The sequence below is a fragment of the Acomys russatus genome, chromosome 17 (assembly GCF_903995435.1).
Source record: "Acomys russatus chromosome 17, mAcoRus1.1, whole genome shotgun sequence".
Taxonomy (NCBI): Eukaryota; Metazoa; Chordata; class Mammalia; order Rodentia; family Muridae; genus Acomys; species Acomys russatus.
The window spans coordinates 46,369,602-46,393,148 of NC_067153.1; the positions used below are offsets into that span (position 1 = coordinate 46,369,602).

The window sequence follows — 23,547 nt, forward strand, 5'->3', positions numbered from 1 at the left end:
TGATGGAACGGGAGCTCAGAACTCACTTTGTAGCTCTGTGCTCTGGAGAAGTCTGAGCGAGGCTCTGGGGGACGGTAGAGGCCTGGGCAGTGCTGGATGTGGTTTTAATGACTATTTCACGACTGAGAAGGAAAGGTGAGAGCCGGGCCCCGCCCTACCCCACCCTACCCCGCCCATGTCTTAGTGTCTTTAGGGTCCTTTGAAGCCACAGCTCAGCGTTGGTGATAAGGCAGGATGATGGTCAGCCTGGGCTACACAGTGAGACCCTGTCTCCTAAAGCGTCCCTCCACCAACAAATAAAGAGAACCAGCAAGCAAGTAAGAATAAAGGATGGACGGAAAGGCGGGCAGGGGGAAGGGCAACCACAGGGGGTGGGGTGGATGGTCCTGACAGTGAGACCTGCTCAAGCCCCACCCACACTCAGCCCAGGCTCCACCCCTGGGTGCACATTCTCTGCCAAGTTCTGAAGGTTTAACTGAGCTGTGAGCCCTGGGCCCCATCATGCTCACTTTTCCTTAACCCTGAGGGCACCATATTGTGGGGGGGGGGGACACACTGCCCCACTCTTGACATTTCTGTGTTTCTGGGGCTCCGACAAGGAGCGCTGTGGGCAGATGTCTGCCACCCAAAGACTTTTAGGCCCCAGCTCCTGGCTCCCAGCTCCCAGGCTGTATCTCTAGACCATGCCCCCAGCAGAGAGATGACTTCCATTATTTTAAAGAAATAAAGAGCCATTTTAACATCCACAGTTAGCTCTGATGTCCTCCCGCCAAGTTGCACCCCTACCCTACCCTACCTTGCAGGCACATGCCTTGACACGCACACCCTGCTACTTTAGCTGACCTGGCAGCTACCTTCCACTTGTCCTGGCCTTCAGGTAATAGGGGACTGAAAGGCTCAAGGCCCCACTTCAGCACCGATCCTGGGTAGCCAGAGATCCAAGGGGGCATCTGTGGGGCAGTGGCAGGGAGGCTGGGGACATCTGGGCAGGCAAAGTCCTGGCTGGTGGCAGGGCAGGGCAGGGCAAAGCTCCGACCAGCAGCCACTGGGGAATCCTGTGTGTCCAGATCCAGCTGTGCTGCCAAGGGAGGGGGGATGCCCGGTTCAGGACGCTCCCCACCGCCCCGGCACAGCACACCCACCAGCTTGTCCGCGTTCTGGATCCTCATCCTCCGCATCAGCGAGGTCTCCTTGGCCTTCAGCAGGAGGACGCAGCTCTGAATGAAGTCGCAGTAGGCGAACTTGCCATTGTTCTTGAGGTCGTACTTGATGATAAGCTGCTGGCTCTCCTCCTTGCTGATGTCCAGCTTGAACTTCTCCACAAGAGCTGAGGACCAAGCGGCCGGCCGTGCAGTTGGTGGGGGCGGGGGGGGGGTGTTCACGCCTTCTTGCTCTCACTTAGCTAACCAGGCTGGCTCGACCCATAAACACCTATGGGTGTGTGTGTCTGCCCCGCCCTCCACCCCCTACCGCCTCTCTCAGGAGGGCTGATGCACATCTCCCCAGGGGTGGGGGTGGGGGTGGGGGTGGGGTCAAACGGACCCAGGAACTCAGCAGTAGTAATGCTCCCCTGCTTGTCTGTGTCCTTTTCCTTGCATTCCTTTAGGAGCTCGCGCCAGCAGCCCTGCATCTGTTTGCGGAGCTTGCTCTCGATGGGCTCACAGTTCTGTAGGGGTGGGGTGCCCAGTGGGGTCTGTGGGGAGGGAGAGAAACGCTCTCTCTCAATGGGAGGTCACTCCCTTGGCGGGGGTAGGGGGGGCAGTCGTGGAAGCCATAGAGAGGACTTGGGATCTGAAGGTCAGCTTTGCAGACAGCAGGAAAGGGGGGGTGGGTAACCTCTACTTCTGCCTGTGAGCCATCTCAAGCTAACCCAATATAATCAGCTTTGGAAATGAATGCATAAACATGTTTTAGAGGGCAGCCCTTCTCCTTGCCCTGCCCATCTTCCGGGAACTCCCTTCCAGCCTCAAGCCCAGCCATGTCAGTTGGAGCCTTTCTTGGGCTTAATCTCCCTAATGTTTCCCTAGCTTTGCCAGACTCCATGTTGAAAGCCTTTGAGTGTCTCTCCATCCTGATCTCAACTGACTATCACCCTCACAGCATGGGGTGACTAGCGGGAGGCTAGCCTTCTGGTGCTTCTTGTACTAGGCCACCTCTGACTTCTGGAAGACCAGAGACACTGTCATCCTGAGATCTGGGTCCCCAATGCCCTGCCCCTGCTGCCTCCCCGCCCCCCTCCCCGCGCCTCCATGAGTGGGGACGTCTGTCCGTGTTGAGCTGTGGGGAAATACCCAGCATGTGGTGGGTGTGCAGAAGGCAGTGCTGAGCATATGAGCTGATGGGCACCGTGTCTGGGGCCATCTGGGTCCAGGAACGCGGTGTGGTGTGAGCATTCAGCAGCTGCCTTGTGGGCATGTGTAGTGTGCTCTCAGTTGCTCCCCCCTGGAGACTCTGTCATTCTGTTCAAGGGCAAGGGAGGAACACACACACCACTACTACCCACCCCCATCCCCAGGAGTCTCCTTCTCCTGGCAAGCTTGGCATGACTCAGTCTGTGGCTCAGGGCTCTGTGTCAGACTGAGGAGTGAGGCCTAGGAAGACACCCTAGCCTCCCCTGGCTCAGCTGAAAAAGGGGAATACATTCATCTGGAGACTGATGCCCAAGGTCAGGAGACTGTCCCTGACAGAGCCAGGCCTCCTGCCCGTGGATACTGTGCCCTACCTGTCTCCTCGTCCTTCCTTTCTGGATCCTTCTAGGATCCCTTTTCTACCCTGCCCTTTCCCCTGAGACCCACAGGGCCCAGTTTCTCAATCAACCTGCAGCCCATGGGGATGAGCCCTGGGGGCCCCTGTGTGCATAGACCTGCCTGGAGGTGACATGGAACACGTGCCAGGCTGGGAACTCACAGAGGGTTGACTCCGTGATTTCATGCCAGATCTGAGGTCCCGAGGAGAGGAGAGGGTGGATCTGGTCCCTTGGGTGACCTCAGGGGTGCCGCTCCCCTTCTGGGCAACGGTTGAATCTCCAGAGTCACCTGCAGCCATGGGGGACGAGGGTGCCCTCTCGGTGTTGAACATGCTAAGGAAGTCTTGGTACTTGAGTTTCCCCTTGGCGTTGACGGGCATCTCGCTCCACAGCCTGTCAAACTAAGAGCAGCAAGTCAGTCCCAGGGGAGGGTGAGCCCAGCTAGAGCCTCTCAGGAGTCCTGGAGAAGTGGGGCTGGAGGTGACAGGTAGACCAGGGTTCATGTCAATTAAAAAAAAAAAAAATTAAGGGCGGGGGGAAAAATCCATTTGGTCTCTGCAGGATAGAAGCCTCTGGAAGACTGTTAAAAAAAAAAAAAAAAAAAAAAAAAGGCAAGACAAGAGGATTATTCATGGCTTCCGCAGGACATTTTTTAATTGAATTGGGTCCTCAGTGAGCAGTTTAAAGCCATTAAATCTTGTGATTAGTCACAGTGACCAAGCTGTGGTGCATAAAAACATTTTAGGAGAAGATGCAAATCAAACCAGGGCCCACCTCAGTCCCAGGGAAGCCATGGGCCTCATTTCTCAGCCTTCCCTGAACACCTGAGTCACAGCGGCTCACAGGTGCTGCCAGCCTAGCTGCTGCCTTTGCATTCACAATTTATTTCATCCCAAAGGTAGGAAATGTCCTTCTTGCAAGATGAAAAGGAAGCATTTGGAAAACTGGGGAGAAGTTTATGGCTCTGCATGGTGACTGACTGACGCCACAGACCGTATGGAAACTAGACACAGCATGGGACCAAGTGACAGGAAGCCTCCCACATGAGCTGCCTTTGATGACTACAGCACTTTTACAGGTCCAAGAAGAGGGGCTCTTGTCCCCCCCTACCTGACTGCTTGAAAAATCCCCAGCTGATAGAGCCTGATTGTCAGCCTCCAGCTCCAGAGGGACAAAGGCCAAAGGGCTGGTGCAGGGGACAATGTCCTGTTCTCTTTACAGTCTAGAGGTCACCAGAACTTTAGTTTGCTCCTGGGTCTCTGGGGGTTTCTCCACAGCAAATGACTTAAAGCGACCAATTCTTGGGCTCTGTCCAAAGTCCCCAAATGTTTGCTAGCTGCCACACCAGCCTACTCTTGGGGCCAGAAATGGGGGTGCCTCTCTGGAATTAGAGTTAGGGCATCCTCAGGCCATGCATGGGATTTACAAACAGGCGTGCACAACCAAGCAGATGCCCAGAGGTTGGCGTCTGGAGCTGAGGGGATTGCAAATCTTTGAGAAAATTAAAAACAACCCATGATGGGTAATAAGACTCCACACAGTTGATGAGCTTGGAGGTGGACTAGCCCAGGGCTTCTCCATCTCCAGCAAGCAGAAGCCCTCAGGAGGTCTGCTAAGCCTGTCTCACAGAGTTCTCATTCCATTTCAGAACTTACAGGAAGATTGCAAAAGAGTATATTATAAATTCACAAGATTCTGTCGAAAAGCAGCGGAGGGGGCCAGCTCCCACTGTGAAGGCTAGAAGGTCCCTAGTGTTCTACCAAGCAGCCTTTGCTTTAGCCCAGGCTACCCCTGGTCTCCAGACTTAACCAGCATCTTTTAGAAACTGTGAGCCTCACAGGGTCCATCCATCTGGCCACCTCATAGACACAGCCTCTTCTGCCAGCTGGGATGGTCACTCTGAGCAACTTGATTTCAGGCCTCCCTTCTGCCCCCTCCCTACCTAGTCCCCGCCCTTCCATGGCATTCTGAGGAACCATCCCCATCATCACAAAAAAACTCCTTGCGAGCCCAGCTCTTGTTGATGGGAGTATCAGAACTCCTACAGCTCCTGTGTGTCAGGTGCAGAGGTGGCCTGGGTCTCCTCTGTTTGCCTCTCGGCATGGATACTGTGTCTCGCAGGCTCTGTTTTTCTCCTTACCATGCCCTCTGTAGTCACCTTTGACCAATGCATTCCTAAAGGCAAGTGGAAGGTCCCCGTAAACCCTGCCTCTTTGTTCCCTGTGAGGTTTCTATTGCTGTGGTAAGACACTATAAACACTCTTTAATGTTAGGCTTATGTTATCCACTAGGAAGGCCACTCCTAAAGGCAAAGCAGTATGGCTCTCCGTGAAGAGGACCTGGATTAAGTTCTGACCCATATGGTGGCTTACAACCATCTGTAATGTCAGTTTCAGAGAGCCCAATGCCCTCTTTTGGCCTTGGTGCACTCCCATATGTGCACATACAAACGCGTACACTCTTTCCTTGCCCCCACCCCACCCCTCTCGGGTTCTGTGATGCTAGATTCCATGGCAGGTACCTTGGTGACAATTCGTGTCTCGACTTGCCTGTGTCTTGTTAAATCAAAAGTATGCCAGCTATATAAGTGGAGTCTTGAGCTGTGCACTTTTTGTTTTGTTAGAGGGGCCCAAGCAGAACTGGGCCACTGGCTTCCTAAAAGCTTAAGTAAAAATGCCTGTAAGCTTTCCAGGGCCCCAAGTTTTCCACAGGGTAAGTTTTAATTTGCTGGTGTGTCTCTCTGATGGTTACAGGGCTCCTCAGGCGCATCCATTTTGGTGGCTTATGTTTTCACAGGGCTTTGTCCATTCTTCTACTTTCTGCTTTGCACACACTGGCTCACCATAGCATCAATGTCCTCTCTTCAGTTAGTTCTTGCAATGCATGCCACACAGTTGGACCACACTGCACATGGTTTCCCTCTAGCCTCTTACTGCAGCCCTGTGTGTGCTCTTAGTCTTTTCTGAGGATCAGATTTTGGCTCTGGTCTTCCTGCTGTGTTGCCGCTCTCTTGTTCCCTCTGCTTTGGCATAGGTTGGATGCAGGCTTTGAATTTCAGCTGTTCTTCCTTCCATAATAGGCACTTAAAACTGTACATTTCTGTCTAATTACTACTTTAGCTGCATCCAAATTTTGATACATAGTTGTAAAATCATAATGGAGCTCCATAGTCTCTTATTCCCATGTTGGGTCCTTTGATTTAGAACTACGGGTGCTTTTTTGTTCCTGAATGAATGTGTTTTTAAAGAGTTATTAACTTATAAATGGACATGATTTTAATTAGAGAATGGTACTGGATCTTATCAGTTATTAGAATTATCTGAGATTGGATGTGTGGTCATTCTTTATAAGTGTGTCATTAGTAGCTAGATGGTATGTTTTGAATGGAACATTATGAAGCGTTCTACACCTGCTGATGAAAACAGCTGTTACTTCTAGCCTCAGAATATCTAGTCTCTGAGTTAGCTTCACCCATCAATAGCTGAGAGATTTGGATGTGTTAGACATACCAAGTTCTAAAAAAATAGCTTTTAATCTTAAAGTCCATTTAATGTGACAGTGGCGTGACCTCTGAGCCTTTCTTTCATTTAGAGTCGGCTTGGTATATAAAAATTTCTTCAAATCTTTGACACACCTGTCACTTCTGGTTTGTGTGCAGGCCTAACGAACAGCATATAAATGGATTCTTAAACGTCTTCCCTAGTGATCCCTGCCTTTTTACACTGGGTGTTTGGCACATTTACATTTATTGTTGTTGCTGTCATCTCCATTTATTTCTGTTGTCAATATGAAGCTTCCCACCATGCTCATTTCCTTTATATTGTTTGAAAAATGTATTCTCTTGACATAGTTGGATTGAGATTTAAAAACACTTTTTCTAACATATTTTATTAAAAGCTACATACTTTCTTAGCCAATGACTAGCTGTTACTCTCAGGTTTTACCATTTTTAAAACCAGGTTCCCTTGTTTTCTGATTTAGTAGGATACTGAGTTGCTGTGACTCAGTGGTGGTTTTGGATTTCATATTATTAGTAGTATTGCTATTAGTATTTTACCTTTCTGTTATTTTTCTCTAAAAATTAAACCCCAATGGTTCACTGATCCCATTGGTGTTTGTTCAGCATTACTTTCTTTACCTATTCCATTGGAGGAGGCCTTTCCTCTGCTGCTATTCTTCTTTCTATGAAGTGTGGCCTTTGAGTGTTATCTGTAAATGGTGAATTCTGTTTTTTATGTAAAAATGCCTTTATTTTTACAAGACATTTTTTATGGATAAGAAATTGTGAAATTTTAAAAGATTAAATGGTTGACAATTTACAATTTTTCACTCAGCCATCTCCAGCTTGCATGTTGGTGGTCTGTGAGATACAGCTGCACAGTCAGATTCTGTCGGCAGCTCAGTGGACTTTCCAGATGGTTCTGCTGCTGGAGCTTCACTAGACTACTTCCATGCTGCTCAGTGCTCTCATTGGCTGTATCGAGTCTGTAACTAATCTATACATTGATTGTTTTGAATTTTTCAATTTTCCTTGTCTGTTAATCATGTCTTCCTCATTGCTAACTCTTATTCTTGATTTTAACATGATCAGCTGTGGTCACTAACAGTTCTGATATCTGCAGCCTTGACTTATCCATAGCAACTGCTCCTTCCACGTGTGGGTGATTTTAGTTCGCTGAAAGCCATTGTTAGGCTGAGTTTATCTGGGAGCTGTTGCACTGCTGTTGCCTTTAGTTATGAAGTCAGCTTTTTCAGGAGAGCTCAGTGCAGGGAGAGGTGGGAATGAGCACCTGACAGTCAAGTGAGGAACACAGCAGAACAAAAGGCAGATGGTCATGCACGTGGGCCCAAGGAGAATGGGCAAACAGGATGGCCAGAAGGGGTGTTTGAAGATAAAGAGTCCAGGGGCATCACAGACAGCCATCCCACTTTACCTTTAGGAGTGGCCTTCCTAGTGGCTAACATAAGCCCAACATTAAAGAGTGTTTATAGTGTCTTATCACAGCAATGGAAACCTCACAAGGAACAAAGAGGCAGGGTTTACGGGGACCTTCCACTTGCCTTTAGGAATGTATTGGTCAAAGGTGACTACAGAGGGCATGGTAAGGAGAAAAACAGAGCCTGTGAGACACAGTATCTATGCCAAGAGGCAAACAGAGGAGACCCAGGCCACCTCTGCACTTGACACACAGGAGCTGTGGGAGTTCTGAGACCCACATCATCCTCATCGGCCTCTTCTTCTGGAAGGTTGACTGTACCCACAGGTTTCCAGGTTGCATCCTTTCCCCCACTCATAGAGCTCTGGAAGTCAGGGGGGCTAGATTCCTCTTGAGTGTGAGATAAGGTTTTACCATGCAAGGAAGCTAGGTCATGGTAGCAAGATGGCAGCTAAGAAGTAGCACTTAGTACTCTGGCACCGTCCCCAACATGCTTGGCACAGCATGCTGCCCCAGGGTGTAACGGAGAGAGGGAAGGCGCTGTCAATCATCCTGGCACCAGATGATCACAGATACAGGAGACTGGGAGCTGGGACTGATTTGAACAGCACAAGGGACCTGAAGCTCATCCTGCCTGAAATGTTCATAGCTGTTATAGCAACAAAAGCTCCTGTGAGTTTCAGTATGATTTACAACAAACTAAGACCTCGGCAGGGCAGGGCAGCTCAAGCAGGTGCTCCCGGCAATGGGGAGGCAGAAGCAGGAAGATCAAGCCAAGTTCAAGGTCAGTCGGGTTTACAAAACAAGTTCCAGGTTATTAAGAGCTGTATAGGGGGAGCTTATTGATGAAGAAGAAAAGAAGAGAAGGAAAGAGAAGGAAAAGGGGATGGGATGGGGAAGGGGAAGGGAGAACAGGGAGAAAAAAAGAGGGAGGAGGAGGTAGAAGAGTGGGGAGGGAAATGGGGAAGGAGGAAGAGAAAGGGGTAGGGTAGGGGGAGGGATTAGGGGAGGGGGAGGGGGAAGTTACCTTAAACATTTAAAACATGCGGAGAACTGTCTGCTCCTGGGGTGAGCGGCCATGCTCTTTACCTGTTCGTCTGTCAGGATCTGTATATGGCGGGTGCAGATGGATCTGAACTCATCTCTGGAGACTGTGTTGCTTTTCATGGTGTCGAAGTTCTCCAGTTCCTGGGCGATGGTGTGGTAGTGGGAAGTCACTGCCTTGTACACCCGTGCCAGGATGTCTCTGTTGGCCATTTCTTTGGGAGATGTGGGGGGCGGAACCTTCGGCATATTCTCTGCCCATTCATCGGCGGTCTGCAGAGAATGGAAATGAAAATCAATCTCGCCGAGGAAACAGCCGGCGCCTCCTGTGTCTGTGGTGCAGGGAGGCATGGCTTAGTGGGGGAAAGGAGGACAAATGTGCCATGACTTCTGATGGCAGGTCAGCCCAGCTGTGTAAGTCTGGGCTCACTCGCCATGAAAGTGGTCCCCAGGGGGGCACTCTGTTCTTAGAAGGTAGGCTGTGGAACACTGAGAAGCCCCGGGGAGGGTATGCCATATACTCGCTCCTGTCCCCTCTCCTGATGGCTGTCTTTGGGTTCTTTTAACACATGCAAGGGCTTGGGAGGGATGGGGAGGCTGGGAAAATGCTAGCCACATTGGATTAGCAAAAGTGTTGCTGGATCTTTCGTCCCACTGTGATCCCTGAGATGTGAACTGTAAAAACCTGGTTTGGGTGCAATTGAGCCCTAACACACACCTTTAATCAAAGAGCTTTCTGTACTCAGGATTTAATAAAGTTAGCCCTAGGTCAAGAGGCAGAGCAAGAAACCAGCTGACAGGGATTAAAAGTTGGTGAGCTTTTGGGGCCTTTTCCATTGGGACGTGAGCTGAGTAGGAAGGTCAGCTGGGTGCTTTCTCTGCCTCTTTGAGCTAGCAGGTTTTCACCCCAGCTTCTGCCTCCTGAGTCTTTATTGGTAAAATAAAACTTTGAGGTTTTCATTTAAAACAACACAAAAGGACTTAGGTTGGATCCCCCAGGAGTCTCATGGGTGGCTGGAGCTGTCCATGGTACTCTTCTCCTGTACAACCTGGGCCAGAAGTAGGGACTTCCTGGACTGAGCCAGAGGCTCTTTATAATTATGAGCAGGCAAAAAGGGCTTTGCAGTTGGGGGTCCGAGGAGGGCTAAGCCCCACCTTCAGTGTCTGGCACCTCAGTATGGTGATAGATGGGCCGAGTGGGAAGCCAGGGGTCCGTCACTCGTGAAACATCGGAAAAGGGCCCATGCAACAGCAGGGGCTGTTTATTTGGGGGCTGGTCAGGTCAGGTCTCTGGGGAGACTGGGCAGAATGCTGAAGCCAGGTTTGGGAGACCCAAAGGATAAAGGTGTGTGTTGGTAGAGGCTTTAGTCTCTTACAAGGCGAGAAACAGCTTTGGCAAATACCTACTTGCTGAGGGAAGGTAGGCCTGGAAAGGGACAGTGGCACTCTGGCGGCAAAGGAGACCTGCCCAGTGAGAACCAAGGGGAAAGAGATCCAGTGCAAGAATAGTGGCCCTGGTGCTGTCCCTGTCTCTGGCTCTGTCCCTGGTGCTGGTGCTGGCCCTGGCCCGGGCACTGTCCCTGTCCCTGGCTCTGTCCCTGGCTGTCCCTGGCTCTGGCCCTGGCCTTGGTGCTGGCCATGGTGCTGGCCCTGGCCCGGGCACTGGCTCTGGCCCTGGCCCTGGCGCTGTCCCTGTCTCTGTCTCTGGCTCTGGCCCGGCCCTGGCCCGGCACCGGCACTGGCATATCTTGATGAAGGGTCTGCTCATGATTCCTGCTTTGACACTGGCCCTTACTGTGGGTACCAGGGCAGTGCTAAGGAATCAGCAGGATCCGACAGCAAGCACCCTGTAAGTGATCCAACAGTGATGTCTGCACTCTGTCCCTGCCTGGCAGCACGTTTTATGAAACTGCAGCAAGCCCTGATGGCAGCTGAGCATGTCCTTAGAAACACAGGCACACACTTCCAGGGGTGCCAGAGGTGCCCACACACCCATCTGGACTCGTCTGGGAAGTAAACAGGTATCACTCTCTCGCCGGAGGCCAATTGAAGTACAATTGCTGGTGTGTCTCATGCATTTCAGAATCCAAATGGTTAGGAGCAAGTCCCAGCGTTCAGCTTCCTCTGGCATCCCTGCCCTTCCACAGGGTGTCAGCACCCAGAGAACAGAGGGTGGGGTCCAGCCTCTAAGCCAAAAGCACACTTGAAACACTGGGGGCAGCTCAGTATGGGAGAAAGGCTGGCCCGGGGCCAGTCTCGATTCCATTCCACCACTGCCTGCCTGGGAGGTGTAACAAGAAGGAGCTTGCCCACTTTTTGCCTGTTTCCTCCTTTACTGGGGGTGGGGAGGGGAGATACAGCTGACCATGAGGTGACCGTGAGGAGAGGACGGTGAGAGGATGGTCAGGAAATAATAACCCTGTGCAGTTGTTTCTGCCTTTTTACCTTTGCCCTGGTTCCAATGGCTGAGCCCAGTTCTCCCAGCTTGAGCAGCATTGTTAGCCACCGCCAGCCCTGAGTAGTCGGGCTTCATTCATTTATTGTGATTTAATCTATGTAGCCCAGGCTAGCCCCACTCAACATCCTCCCCTCACACCTCCCTTCCAGCTTCCTCGTGGTAGGATGCCAGACATGCATTTCTACACCTTGCCTACTAGACCCATTTGTAGAAGGCCCACCTTTTGGGATAAGACAAAATGAACAGAAAAATGCTGAAGACGTCATTCTTGTTAGAGAAGTCAAGTCGCTTCGAGCTAAAACCACAAAAGACAGTACCTGCTTTTGAAAGGCACTAGCCATGACGAGTTACAAGCTGCAGTGAGGGAGAATTCCATATCACACTAATGACAGGCTGCTGAGCACACGGGTGAGATCCCGAGAGCCACCGAGCCTCCCGAGAGAAACCTGCATTTACTGGCTGGGACGAGTAGGGAGCGAGGCCATGTTCTTGATTCAAAAAAGTCCGACTCGAGCCACAAAGGCCCCTTTTCAAGTTCCAAAAACTCCTCTCTGCGGCCTAGGGAGACAGGTCGGTGGGCAGAGCACCTGCTACAGAGGCACAAGAATCTGAACCAGGTTCCCAGGTCTTACCCTAAAAAAAGGTGGGCAGACAGAGTGGTGCACCCCTACAATCCCAGCACAGGGGATGTGGGGACAGGCACACCCCTGGGATTCATGGGAGCCTCAGGCCAGTGAGAGATCCTATCTTCAAACAAGGAGGACGGCTCCCGAGGAATTACGGCTGAGGTCATACACATGGCCCCCCTCTCCCCGTCTACACACTTTCATTGGCTATAGAGAGGATGGGAGTCAGTGGGCATTTTGACAGTTATATTGATGATAAAAAATGCACTGCTGTAGAATTTTAGAAAAGTCTAGTGACAGGAACAGAGCCCCAGGTTCTATCATCCAGTAGACCCACAAGATGCAGAAGCTGGATGCCACTGTGACCCAGTGAGTGTCAGAGACCTTGGCAGAGACTCTGTCTGTATTGGTGGCCATTGGCTCTACCCACTGGTGGTTGGACATCAGCCCCCTCTGGGGAGGCTTTTATCAAGAGGCCTGTTTGCCACAGTGTCACAGCACTGGCTGGACAACAATGTGGCTGTCTTAAGTAGATGGCCTCGGTGAGGCTTGGGGCCTAAACAGGAAGGGCTCATCGGCTTCATCAAAGAAGATGCCTCTGCCCTGAGCACCAACAGCAAAGCGTGACCCCTCCCCCCTCCATGGTATCTGCCTCAGCTGATGGAAGCCCTCTGTCTAGCCCAAAGGCTTGCACATAGCCACTTGGCCTGTTTTCCAACCCCACCCACAAACCCCAACGGCTCAGCCCCCATTTTCTCACCTCACTGTGTTAGTTTCTTTTGCCCATGTTGGGCATGCTCCTCTGAGGAGGCTCTTTCTAGAAGTGCCAATCCCATCAAGGCAAGCCCCTCAGAGCCCCCAAGACAAGAGGCCATCCTCACAATGGGCCCCTGCATTCTGTGACCTCACTCAGCCTGCTCCAGCCAAGGGCTCCTACCACAGGTGCCAACAGTGCCCTGGGAGTCCGTGTCCTTACTGTCTCCATCCCGGGAGCCCCATCCACCTGTCCCCTCCCCTACTGGTTTCCTGTCACACTTCTCTCTGACTCTTTGCTTGCTTTTTCTTTCTCACGCTGACAAACTTGATATAAAGCAAGGGTTCCTGTTCTCTGTTTCTCAGGGAGAGAGTCCCTAAGGAGTTAGGGGAGATGTCGGAGTACAGTGGAACCAAATGAGTGGTCCTCATTCTAACCCAGGACTGGACAAGCATGTGCCACCTGCAGCCAGACAATAGGCTACCGTGATGGTGTCCAAGATGACACTCAGGGCCTGAGGAGGCAGAAAAGATGACGGGCAACCTCTCGTTCACATGGTAGTTCACGCCAACTAGAGATGAGATGTGTGTCTGTGTGCCAGAGTCCTGCCTGCAGTTCCACTGAGGTCGCTCAGAAAACACACAAAGAAAGGTCATTTTAAAAGCCCACCCACAGGGACCACTGCTGTCATCACCTCTAAACTATTGCAGACCATGGGCACAAAGGTCCACAGGCCACTGCGGCACTGTTGCCTCATATGTACACCAACACCACCCAGCGATCGATCTCATACAACCATGGAGGCAGAGCTAGGCTTCCTTGGGCTCTGCACAGAGCCTGCTGGGCTCTGGCCTTCAGGCTCCCACTGCCTCTCAGCTTAGCCCTCAGCAGCCTTGCTGAACACCCGTGAGCGCCAAGAAAGAACAGATGGCTCTCGGTCTGGCACTTTTGTGTCCCATCTGAATGGAGGGGATTGTGCTCCCCCCCCCCCCATAAACTAAGAGGAATGTTCTTTCTAATCGGAGAAGACACCACCATTGTCTTTAGATGTGGAGATACTTTCTACCAGCAGCCAGCATTACAGTAAAGGAGGCTAGGAACAGAGAACAGGAGTCACAAGATAGGGTCTCTCTCTCTCCCTCTCCCTCCTTCTCTCTCTCCTCTCTCTCTCTCTCTCTCTCTCTCTCTCTCTCTCTCTCTCTCTCTGTGTGTGTGTGTGTGTGTAGTCTCAGGACACAGCTGAGGAAGAAGAGCCCAGCTCCTGGTGACCTTTATATCACTGAAGCACTGATGACGTGGGAGGAGGTGATAATCTGTCCTAGATCCAGCAGGTTCAGAAAAGGTGGCTTAGGGAGGCCCATTCCAAAGTCGGCTTAGAAACCTGTTGGTGTATGAATGGGTGTGCTACAAAGGTCAGAGCTAGCCCATCTGACCACACTTCACAGAACCAGCTCTGCTCTCAGGGCTCAGAGACAGCCCTACAGCCCCACCTACAATCCCCAGAACTCAGCAGGTAGCAAGAGGATTCTAATTAGAAACAGCCCAGAACTCGGCACTTCCTTCTAGAGAATGCCTATAATTACTTCCAAGAATTGAAAAATTGCTTCATTTGATCAAATATTTTGATTAGCAGGAAAATTAATTGTACTGTTTCTTCATTTGTATTTACAGTGAGTAAATGAATCTAAAAATAACAATAGCGGTAAAACTGCCTGTCCAAAAAAAAAAAAAAAAAAAGAAGAAGAAGAAACATTACAAATCTTTATGAAAATGAAGTATAAGCCCTGGGAGGAAGATGCTCATTGACCACCTGGGATGCCTGTAGGAAGTGGGGGGGGGGGGCGTGGCTCATGACCCAGGGAAGACTGTACCAGGCACGTGTCAAGACTGAGGACTTTGCGTGGTGAGGCATGACACCACCACCCCAGGTGCCGTCCCAAGTGTCCTGGTGGTGTGAGGACCATGAAGGTTGATGCAAAATATCCCCACAGTCTGATGTGTTTGAACACTTGGTCCCCAACTGGGATACTGTGGGGGCATTTGGAAGTGGGTCCTGACCGGAGATAGTATGTCACTGGGCATGAGATTCCTAGGCCAGGTTCTAGGTTTCTAGCCCTCTCTGCTTCCTGATCCATGGAGATGTGAGCTAACTGCCCTCACCATGGAGTTGCCCACAGCCTGCTGCCTGGCACAGCGCCTTCTCCGTCATGATGGGCATGCCAGCAAATCACAAGTCAAGAGAGATGTTTCCTTCTAAGGCTACTGACTACAGCTGTGCGTGGGCAATTCTTGGCTTCCAGGACATCTTTGGAGAGGCCCTGAATTAAATCAACCCTGTCAGTGCTTACTGAGGCCCCGCCCAGGAAGCTGCTACCCGTACTGAGCTCTGCTGCCTTTACAGGGTGCAGGCTAGACCACATAGGGCTCTGTGATCCTCCCGTCATCCTGAGTGTCTGGGGCCTGCTGGTTTATGAAAGCCAGCAGCAGGGGTGGGACTTACACTGTCCTCAGGATTCCCCTGCCAGTGACAGATCTCAAAGTGGTCTCACTCCTGAAACAGGCCAGTAGGCGTCCATGATGTTTCATGACACAGCCATGCAGGAGAACACAAGAGCCTCCTGGGCAAAAGATTCAGAGATTCACAAACACTACAGGGCGGGTACCAGGTACCTTCCTAGAAACGTGAGTGAGAGACCAAGACCTCTGACCCAGAGGACATTCAGAAATGCCCACAGGGAGAGAACAAGAGGGTATGGCCTAGCCCACAGGGTCTGCTGGCCTTCTCTCCCATCCTCCACGCCCTGACCACACCTGAAGTGCACTGCCTCCCGGGCCCTGGGACTATACACAAATGCTCCTCCTTATGGGTCTGAGCTGAGCCTCTAACTTGCCCTTCCAGATTCACCAGTCCTGCCCGATTCCTCACTTCTCTCCTCCCTCCCTCCTTCACTGCCCCACTTCTCCTAGCTCTCCAGCTCCCCTCTGGCACAGAGTGGGCATTCATACAGAATCTGCCCAGATATATGCAGACTCTCGCCTCACAAACCCTCCTAGAGCATGAAAATGCCATGAAGTTCAGAGAATCAAAGGCCCCCCTTTGGCCCTTTGATGACTCAATAAACTCAGGGGGCAGAGTCGCTTATGAAAATGCTAATAAATTCCTCTACTCAAATTCCACACCACTGACCACATCACTGTCGAGCATTCAGCACAAACGGGTGGAATAGACTAGATACCAATACAGACAGTTGGCCGAGGCAGCCGGGGATATGAGAAGCCCTGTCAGTCACAGCACAACTAATCTGTGTACCCATCCTGCGGGCAGACAGCGAAGCAGCCCTTGCTTTACCACTTTCCCGGAGAGAGACTGCGGATGTGAGTTCCCAAGCTGTGGGGGTTCTGATTCCAGCCCCAGATGTCTAGCTCTGAGGCCTGGGGGGATGCCACAGCTCTCTGAACCTTGTTTTCCTCCCTTGTAATGCAGCGTGTTTGCAATCTGGTCAGGACTAACCAAGAGCATTGTGGGAACGCCTAGAACACGGCTGGCTCGCAACACCTGTCTGATGCCCACCTGTCTGGTGACATCTGATTGTGGTGACAAGAAGGTGATAGTGGCTGGCCAGGTACAATCATTGGGTGTGCAATTTGTTTCTATGCGCTTAATTTCTCAGCACTATCCAAAGTCAGGCTTCCACAGGAGCCAAGCGATGGAACTTTCTGGGTTTTTTTTTCTTTTCTTTTTTTTTTTTTTAGGAATAGCCGTGGCCAATTCTGTGAAGCTGAGTCATTTGGATCACTCAGTGGGGTCCTCTGAGTGCACCCTTGTCCATCATATGCCTGGACCCAGTTTGCCCTGGAGTGTGAGAAGCTATGAAGTACAGCTAAGCAGAGAGAGAGAGAGAGAGAGAGAGAGAGAGAGAGAGAGAGAGAGACAGAGACAGAGAGAGAGAGACAGAGAGAGACAGAGAGAGAGAGAGACAGAGACAGAGAGAGAGAGACAGAGAGAGAGAGACAGAGAGACAGACAGAGACAGAGAGAGAGACAGAGACAGAGACAGACTTGCAGCTATTTTCTGTAGGACTTCCTTGACACAGTGACCCTGGGTCCCTGCTGGCAGTGTCACTGATGAGCCTGTTTCTGTTACTTGGTAGGATACAAAATTACACTGAGCAGGCGTGATTTTCTTCAGGTAAGGTACTGCTGTTCTCTGCACAAAGCACTTGTGGAATGCTTTTCTGGAGGTGAGAGGGAGCTTGGGTGGGGAGGGACAGGCAGAGGGGGCCTGCCTCTGGCTTGCTGCTTTGTCCTCTTAACCTGGCCACTGGGTCACATTTTAACTCTAACACCTTTCATTTCTCCTGAGTGCCGAGGAGGTCAAAGTGTCTTATCCTGCAGTCACCATGGTAGGTTTCCAGTGATGAGGAACACTGCGGCCACCTTTATCTTCAGAGGCCCACTGGCCTCTGTAAACATGGGAGTGGCTTTCCTGTGAGTGGGCTGTGCACAGGAGGTGCCTCAGGCCTGGCTCACAGGCAGACTCCTGGGCCTGCCCACAGTGGCACTCCAGCCTTGGGTTGGCTCTTCTGGCCTGACCCTGCGTCTTGCTAAGCACCAACTACACCGGTGCTTCTGGCAGCAGGAGCGGCTGTGGCAGACCAACCACAGTGTGGAGCCAGGACTCTGGGATACAGAACTCCAGGGGTTCCTGTGGGAAGGGTGCAAGTCCCATGGGCCTGCACAATGGCCACCAGATAGAAGACCATAAACATGTTTGAGAAGGGACATTGAGAGCCTGAGCTCTCACACAGAGGCTTCACTCTCTGTGTACACCTGAGGTCTTACTGAGGGCGTGAGTACGATCCTACCCGGCCAAGAATCGAGTGGCCTCGGCTGGGGCTGCTCTCCGCAGAAGCCCTTTGGGAGGAAGGTAACTGGCTTCCTTAATTACACTCTGTAATCTCTTTTTAATTATTTGCCTCCTCTGCGTCCCCTAGAGGGAAAGGAGGCTGGTGTCCCATTGCTGAGCTGAGCTGACAAGTCCCCCAGCCCTTCCCTCATGGTGGAGAGCCCATGATGAAGTTGTAGTGGCTGGGCGACAAAAGCCTGGCCCCCCCTCCCCAATTCCCCAATCACATGGGATGGGGAGTCCCCAGAGCAAGGCACCCTGAAAAGCACTCAAGAGCTGGTAGGTGGCCTCTGTGTCCCTGCTTCCTGTCCCAGTTGGTGAGTACACTGAGTAAAGGTAACACCCACACTGTACCCGTGCTATGGTTCCCAACACAGGGGCCTGATGGTCCTTTAAGCCTGTGGTCCCTGGCTCAGCTTGTCATCCTGACAATCTTCTGGATCACTTGGCCTTAGGTGTGCATCTCTCAGCCAGGTGTCTTCAGAACCCGGGAGTGAGGGTTGGGGTGTGTGCAGGACTAGGGCACGGCTACCCCTCCGGTATATCCCCCAGACCAGGTTTGCTGTGGTCATTAATCCCTAGTGAAGGAAGGTATACAGAGGGTGGGAGCAGCCACCTCTGTGGCCTGACATCTTCCCAGTGTCCCACTGCTGAGCACTCTGGATAATCATCCCTTTGGCTGTTCTTCCAGACGCTCACAGGGTGTTGGACAAAGCGTGCCCGGAAGTGAGGCTGATGCTCATAGAGAGAACCCACAGCATAGCAGTTCTCAACCTGTGGGGCGTGCGGAGCAGCTACCCTGCATATCAGGCACTTACATTACGATTCATTAACAGTAGCAAAATTACAGTTATGGGGTAGCAACAAAATAATTTTATGGTTGAGAGGTCACCACAGGGCGAGGAACTCTATTAAAGGGTCACAGTGTATAGGAAGTTGAGAATCACCACTGCTAACAGCTGGAGTGAGGGGCTCCAAGAGCCTCGGGCAGAACCCTAGTGGTGTTTGCCCCCTGCTGAGTCATAACGGGACTGCAGCCCCCACCCCAGGTTATGGGCTCTGCCTCTTCCACATCGGGCCTCCACGGATCTTTTGTTGTACAGCCTGAGCAGACCTGGACACTTCCACCTTCGATGGCATTACTCAACAGCTGTAGGACCCTAAGCCTGGCACACCCAGGACGGCGTTAACCTCCCTGCTGACCTCGCCTTTGCGACTCCATGCCAACAGGCTCTCCCATCCGACTGCAGGCCTCCATCAGTCCTAACTGTCTCTGGGAAGGCCCCGCCCTGTAAGCTTCCCTCTCACACAGGCCTGCTTTGCAGTACACCCTAGCATCAGGCATGTGACCTACCCTTGTTCCCTGTGCCCTGGCCTGGAGCACGTACTCTGGAAGGCAGGTACCACACATCAGGTGATTTATAACTTCTGGTAACTTGCGCTCTAGGGGAATCCAACACCTCTGGCCTCTCTGGACAGTGTGTATACACATACTCCAGACACATACAAATGCACATAATTTTAAAATAAATAACAAGAGTGCCGAAAACCTCGAGCAGACCCCAAACCCTGCTGCATACAGACCCACCGCTGCATGCAGGAGAGAGGCCACACCGCTCAGCAGAGAGACAGTCTCAACTCTTCCCTTCAAAGCTATGAGTTCAGGTTAAATGGTGCATGACAGATGCAGGTGGTTCCCTGAAGCCACACACACTGTCCACATTCAACCACATTAAAAACAATGATGATTTGAGATGACGCAATCTAATGCAGACAATTGTTTCAAAGATATCTAATAGGGAATTGCTTTCAAGAACCATAGAGAGAGTCCTTCCCAGTGATGCCAGGCATTTTTGTTCAAGGATTCTTTAAAATGTAGACATCTGGGGTCTGAGGAGGCATCGAGAGAGAAACTGCTCCTCATGCAAGTCCGAGGACCAGAATTAGGATCCCAAAACCCATGTAGAAAGTGGGCAGGCACGTTCCCAACTGCACTCTGCACACTTATCCCTGCATGCACAGGTAAGTGCAGCCTCTCACCCCTCATCCGACAGGAGACCATCACAGACGGAGACATCACAGAAAGCCGGAACTGGTCAAAATTCAGACAACAGATGACTGGGAGGCGCCCAGTCCCAATGGAGGCATCTGTAACAGAGCCCTCTGCCTGAGCCTGGGGGGAACACTGTGGAAGAGAGGGCTGTAACACTGCTAGAGACAGAGGACCAGAAGCCTGCTGTGACACCGTGCCTTCTATGTACGACAGGGAACCTGCAGTGACGAAATCTCAGAAATACAGCTGCCTGTACAAGACCTGAATGATGACATCAGTAGATGTGCCACTGTGGATGGGGCATGGGGGGGGGGCGCCCGGATCTCACAAGGCTCCGCCCCAGATGAAGAGGTACAGGCAACTACTGACTGTTGAAAGAGGGAAAAGCAGACTTCTCCAAAGATGGAGCGCCCCCCCCCATAGGTTATCCAGTCTCAAGCGGTCATCGCTGAACACCTACACATCCAAGCAGCACCAAATGGACTCAACAGGCTCTCTCTGTCTGTCTCGCTTGCTCTCTTTCTGTGTATATGTATATATGCGCTTGTACAATAATAACTAAAGAAGAACTCATGAATTTGAGAGGGAGTGGGAGGGGCTGGAAAGAGTTTGAGCAGGGAGAGGAAAGGTTGGAAATTATGTAACTATGGTACTAATAAGATTCTCAAAAAAATTAAATTAAAACAACAACAAACTAGGCAGGTGTAGCAGATCGCCTGTGACAGCAGCCCTCCAGGAGGCTGGCTGGCTAGACTGGCTGACCATCAAGAGACCCAGCCACAGGAAATAAAGTGGCGGGAAATTGAGAAAGACACGTGATATCAGGCTCCAGCCTCCACATGCATGCACACACATACACATATGCCCACACAGACGAACAGGTATACACACATGCAAATACCCCATACGCACTGAAAACTGTAAAATGTGGACATAGATTTACAAAGAAAAGTGTTCACTGAAGAAAAAAAAAAATCGTAGAGACAAAAGCAGGGAAAATCTCAATGCTTACGAGTAAGACAGACAATGGGGATGTTTCCAAGCACCAGCAGTTTACGTATAGGTGACATGGCACCATTTCATATAAGTGGAAAAAGCCAAGACACCCAATTACATTTTCCGTGCCCCCTCTACTCTGCATAGCTCCAAATGCGTTAAAAGCAGGCAAAGCCCTCTTCAAAGCAGCGCAGAGGCCCTGGCCTGGAAACTGCCTTCCTTGCAGGGAGGACAGGTAGGGGCAGGGCCTGGTGGAGCCAGTCTGTCCACTCCCCTCACCCAGTTAACAATGAGGAAGCACACAGAGAGCATGCAGGCTGAGCCAGAGCTCACTGCTCTCTTGTAGTGACAAGTCACTGTGTGTGTGTGTGTGTGTGTGTGTGTGTGTGTGTGTGTGTGTGTGTGTGTGTGTGTGTGTGTGTGTCTCGGGGCTCACATGACTGCTGCCTTTTCCAAAATCTGCACAACAGTGTGACAAAATGCACAATGCCAGGGGACAGCAACGGTTACTGTATGTGACAATCAAAATCATGCCACAGAGCAGAAGGTCTTCATAACTTCCCAGGGGACAAGGGCCTGAAATCTTCGCAGCCTGACTCATTAACACCAAGGCAGGGCTAATGCAGCTGAAAACAGGGCTCGTGGGAGCACTAGGGAGTCTGGTGTGCTACACCCAATGGCACGCACTGCATAACCACCTAAGAGACTGCGGGCAGCATCAGGACTAATGGATATTTCACATGGAACAGCAGTGTGTGTCCTCGTGCATGCTTGCACATGCCTGGTTACATGCATGAATCACATAGGTGTATGCGTACTCATGTGTGCTAAAAAGGAGAGGCACAGAGGCTTTGCCTATCAGGGAGGAATCCCAAGATATCCTACATGCTCCCAGCAGGAGAGTGGGAACACACACACACACACACACACACACACACACACACACACACACACACACGAACACTAGCATGCTCTTAACAGAGAATATTTCCATTTAATATGGAGATTTTTTTTTTATTACAGCTTATGTGAATGAGCTAAAGCCAACGTATTAACATGAATGAAAGGCTGGGTATGCTGGCCCGCGACAGTAATCCCGAGTCTGGGAGGCTGAGGCAAGAGGACCACCCAGCATCTCTGGGCCAGAGTCTTCACCTATAAAACTGGCACATTATTAGGTGGTGTCTAATAAACTCATGAATTTGAGAGGGAGTGCACCACTTGCTGCTGCTTGTATGTGTAGGTGTTCAGCACTGACCGCTTGAGACTGGATAACCTATCAGGAGGGTCTGTCTTTGGAGAAGTCTGGTTTTCCCTCTTTCAGCAGTCAGTAATTATTAGGCTCCTGCTCTGGCTGTCTCCTCTGTAGGTCCCTACCCACAATACTTGACTGAGGACAGTGCACTTGAGTGTTCGCCACACAGTCTCACATAGGCTGGCCAACTGCAAAGGACATCAAGAACGGACCACCCAGCTCAGAGACGTTAGCCCCAGCTAGTGCAAGCTCCCTGGTTTATCCAGTGTACCCCCTCTATTGCCCCACATTTTAACTTTCCCTCCACTGAGGCAGAAGTCACAGCAGCTGTGTCCCTACTCCCCCAGCAGCTTGCTGAGTGGAAATGGTGTCTCCTCACCCAACTAGGCTGAAACTTCTGTCAGTGACGCGACCCATGTAATGTAGCCACAGGAAGCAACCTGGCAGTAAGTGGCAGGTACATCAGAGTCCCTCTCCAGTACAATAGAGAGAAGAGCCTGTGGACAGCCACTGCCATCTCCCCTTCATGAAGCCCACCTGGCTTCCCAGGGAGATGTTCTACCTGTGCCTCTGCCTGGGCCTCTACCGGCGCAGCCCTTGGCCTGGCCCCAGTAGGCCTCACTTCTCTGGATGCCAAGGTCATCTTCTGAGATCTAAAGTCTTTCGAACGCTACAGCCACCAAATGAAAGCAAGCTCCCAGACTTCTTCGAAGCAAAAGAGAACATTTCCCCACAAAGCAGAAACTGTTTCCCTTCCAGCACTCCGTCTGCACAGCTTATTATGATCGGTTTCCCTCTGGGATGCTCAAAGGACAACGTTAGAGTCAGCTGTGCCTTTGAGCTGCGATGCAGGACGCCTTACCTCTTCCAGGAAGGAGCTGAAGTTCTCCAGGAAATACTTCCAGTGTATGTAGGGTGCCAGGTGAATTCTTAATTTCCTCAAGAAATAATTGTACTGATTGTCTGTCAGCTTCTGACAGAAGCTCTTCAGGACATCCCCGAATTCCATAGCCTTCACGAACCCCGTGTCCTCTTTATCCAGTGCAGAAAATGCCTAAAACAAAACAGAAGAAGAGCTGGTAGATGCTTCTGGCAAAGCAATCTCCAGGCCTACGCTTGAGGGGCTGTGCCCACGCACCACAGGTTGAGTGGTGCGGTTATCACAACCAGCCACGGGTCCAGCCGTGCAGCCATCAACTGAGAAGGTGTTAAAAAAAAAACAAAACACGCTATTAAAAAGCACATTCTTTCCGTCTCTTGAAACAAAATCATTCATTCTTATTGCACTGGGAAATCTGTATCAAGTGATAGATTAAGATGATTTTTTTTAAAGTAAAACTTTGATGTGCCTGCAGCTCCCGAGCCCAGCTCCCTTGAGCCTTCTTTCTTGTTCTATGCTAGTTAGGCACCCCTTGCGGCAGGGAGTATATGTAAGAAAACCCTACAGAGCCGGGCAGTGGTGGCACACGCCTTTAATCCCAGCACTTGGGAGGCAGAGGCAGGTGGATCCCTGTGAGTTCAAGGCCAGCCTGGTCTACAATGCGAGTCCAGGACAGCTAAGGCTACACAGAGAAACCCTGTCTTGAAAAACAAAACAAACAAAAACAAAAAAAAAAAAAAGAAAGAAAGAAAGAAAGAAAACACTACAGAGCTTTCCAGCCTGCACCTATTGAGACAGCAGGGCACAGTGGGGCACACAATGGGATAGTCCCTGATCCTGGGTGAAGTTGCTCAGCTAAGTTTTTGACCTCTCTCAGCTTCAGCACACATTC

At 51.1% G+C, this 23,547-nt stretch overlaps 1 protein-coding gene across 1 annotated transcript in view; it reads right to left on the bottom strand.

The window, feature by feature from the left end:
• Positions 1-23,547, bottom strand: part of Efcab6 (EF-hand calcium binding domain 6) — a 164,244-nt gene that overhangs the window by 3,530 nt on the left and 137,167 nt on the right. The window contains exons 26-30 of the mRNA XM_051159414.1: positions 22,638-22,829; positions 8,773-9,000; positions 2,908-3,147; positions 1,543-1,693; positions 1,143-1,327 (exon numbers count right to left, since the gene is read on the bottom strand). Of these exons, the coding sequence (XP_051015371.1) occupies positions 1,143-1,327; positions 1,543-1,693; positions 2,908-3,147; positions 8,773-9,000; positions 22,638-22,829 (996 nt within the window). The remainder of the gene's footprint in view (positions 1-1,142; positions 1,328-1,542; positions 1,694-2,907; positions 3,148-8,772; positions 9,001-22,637; positions 22,830-23,547) is intronic.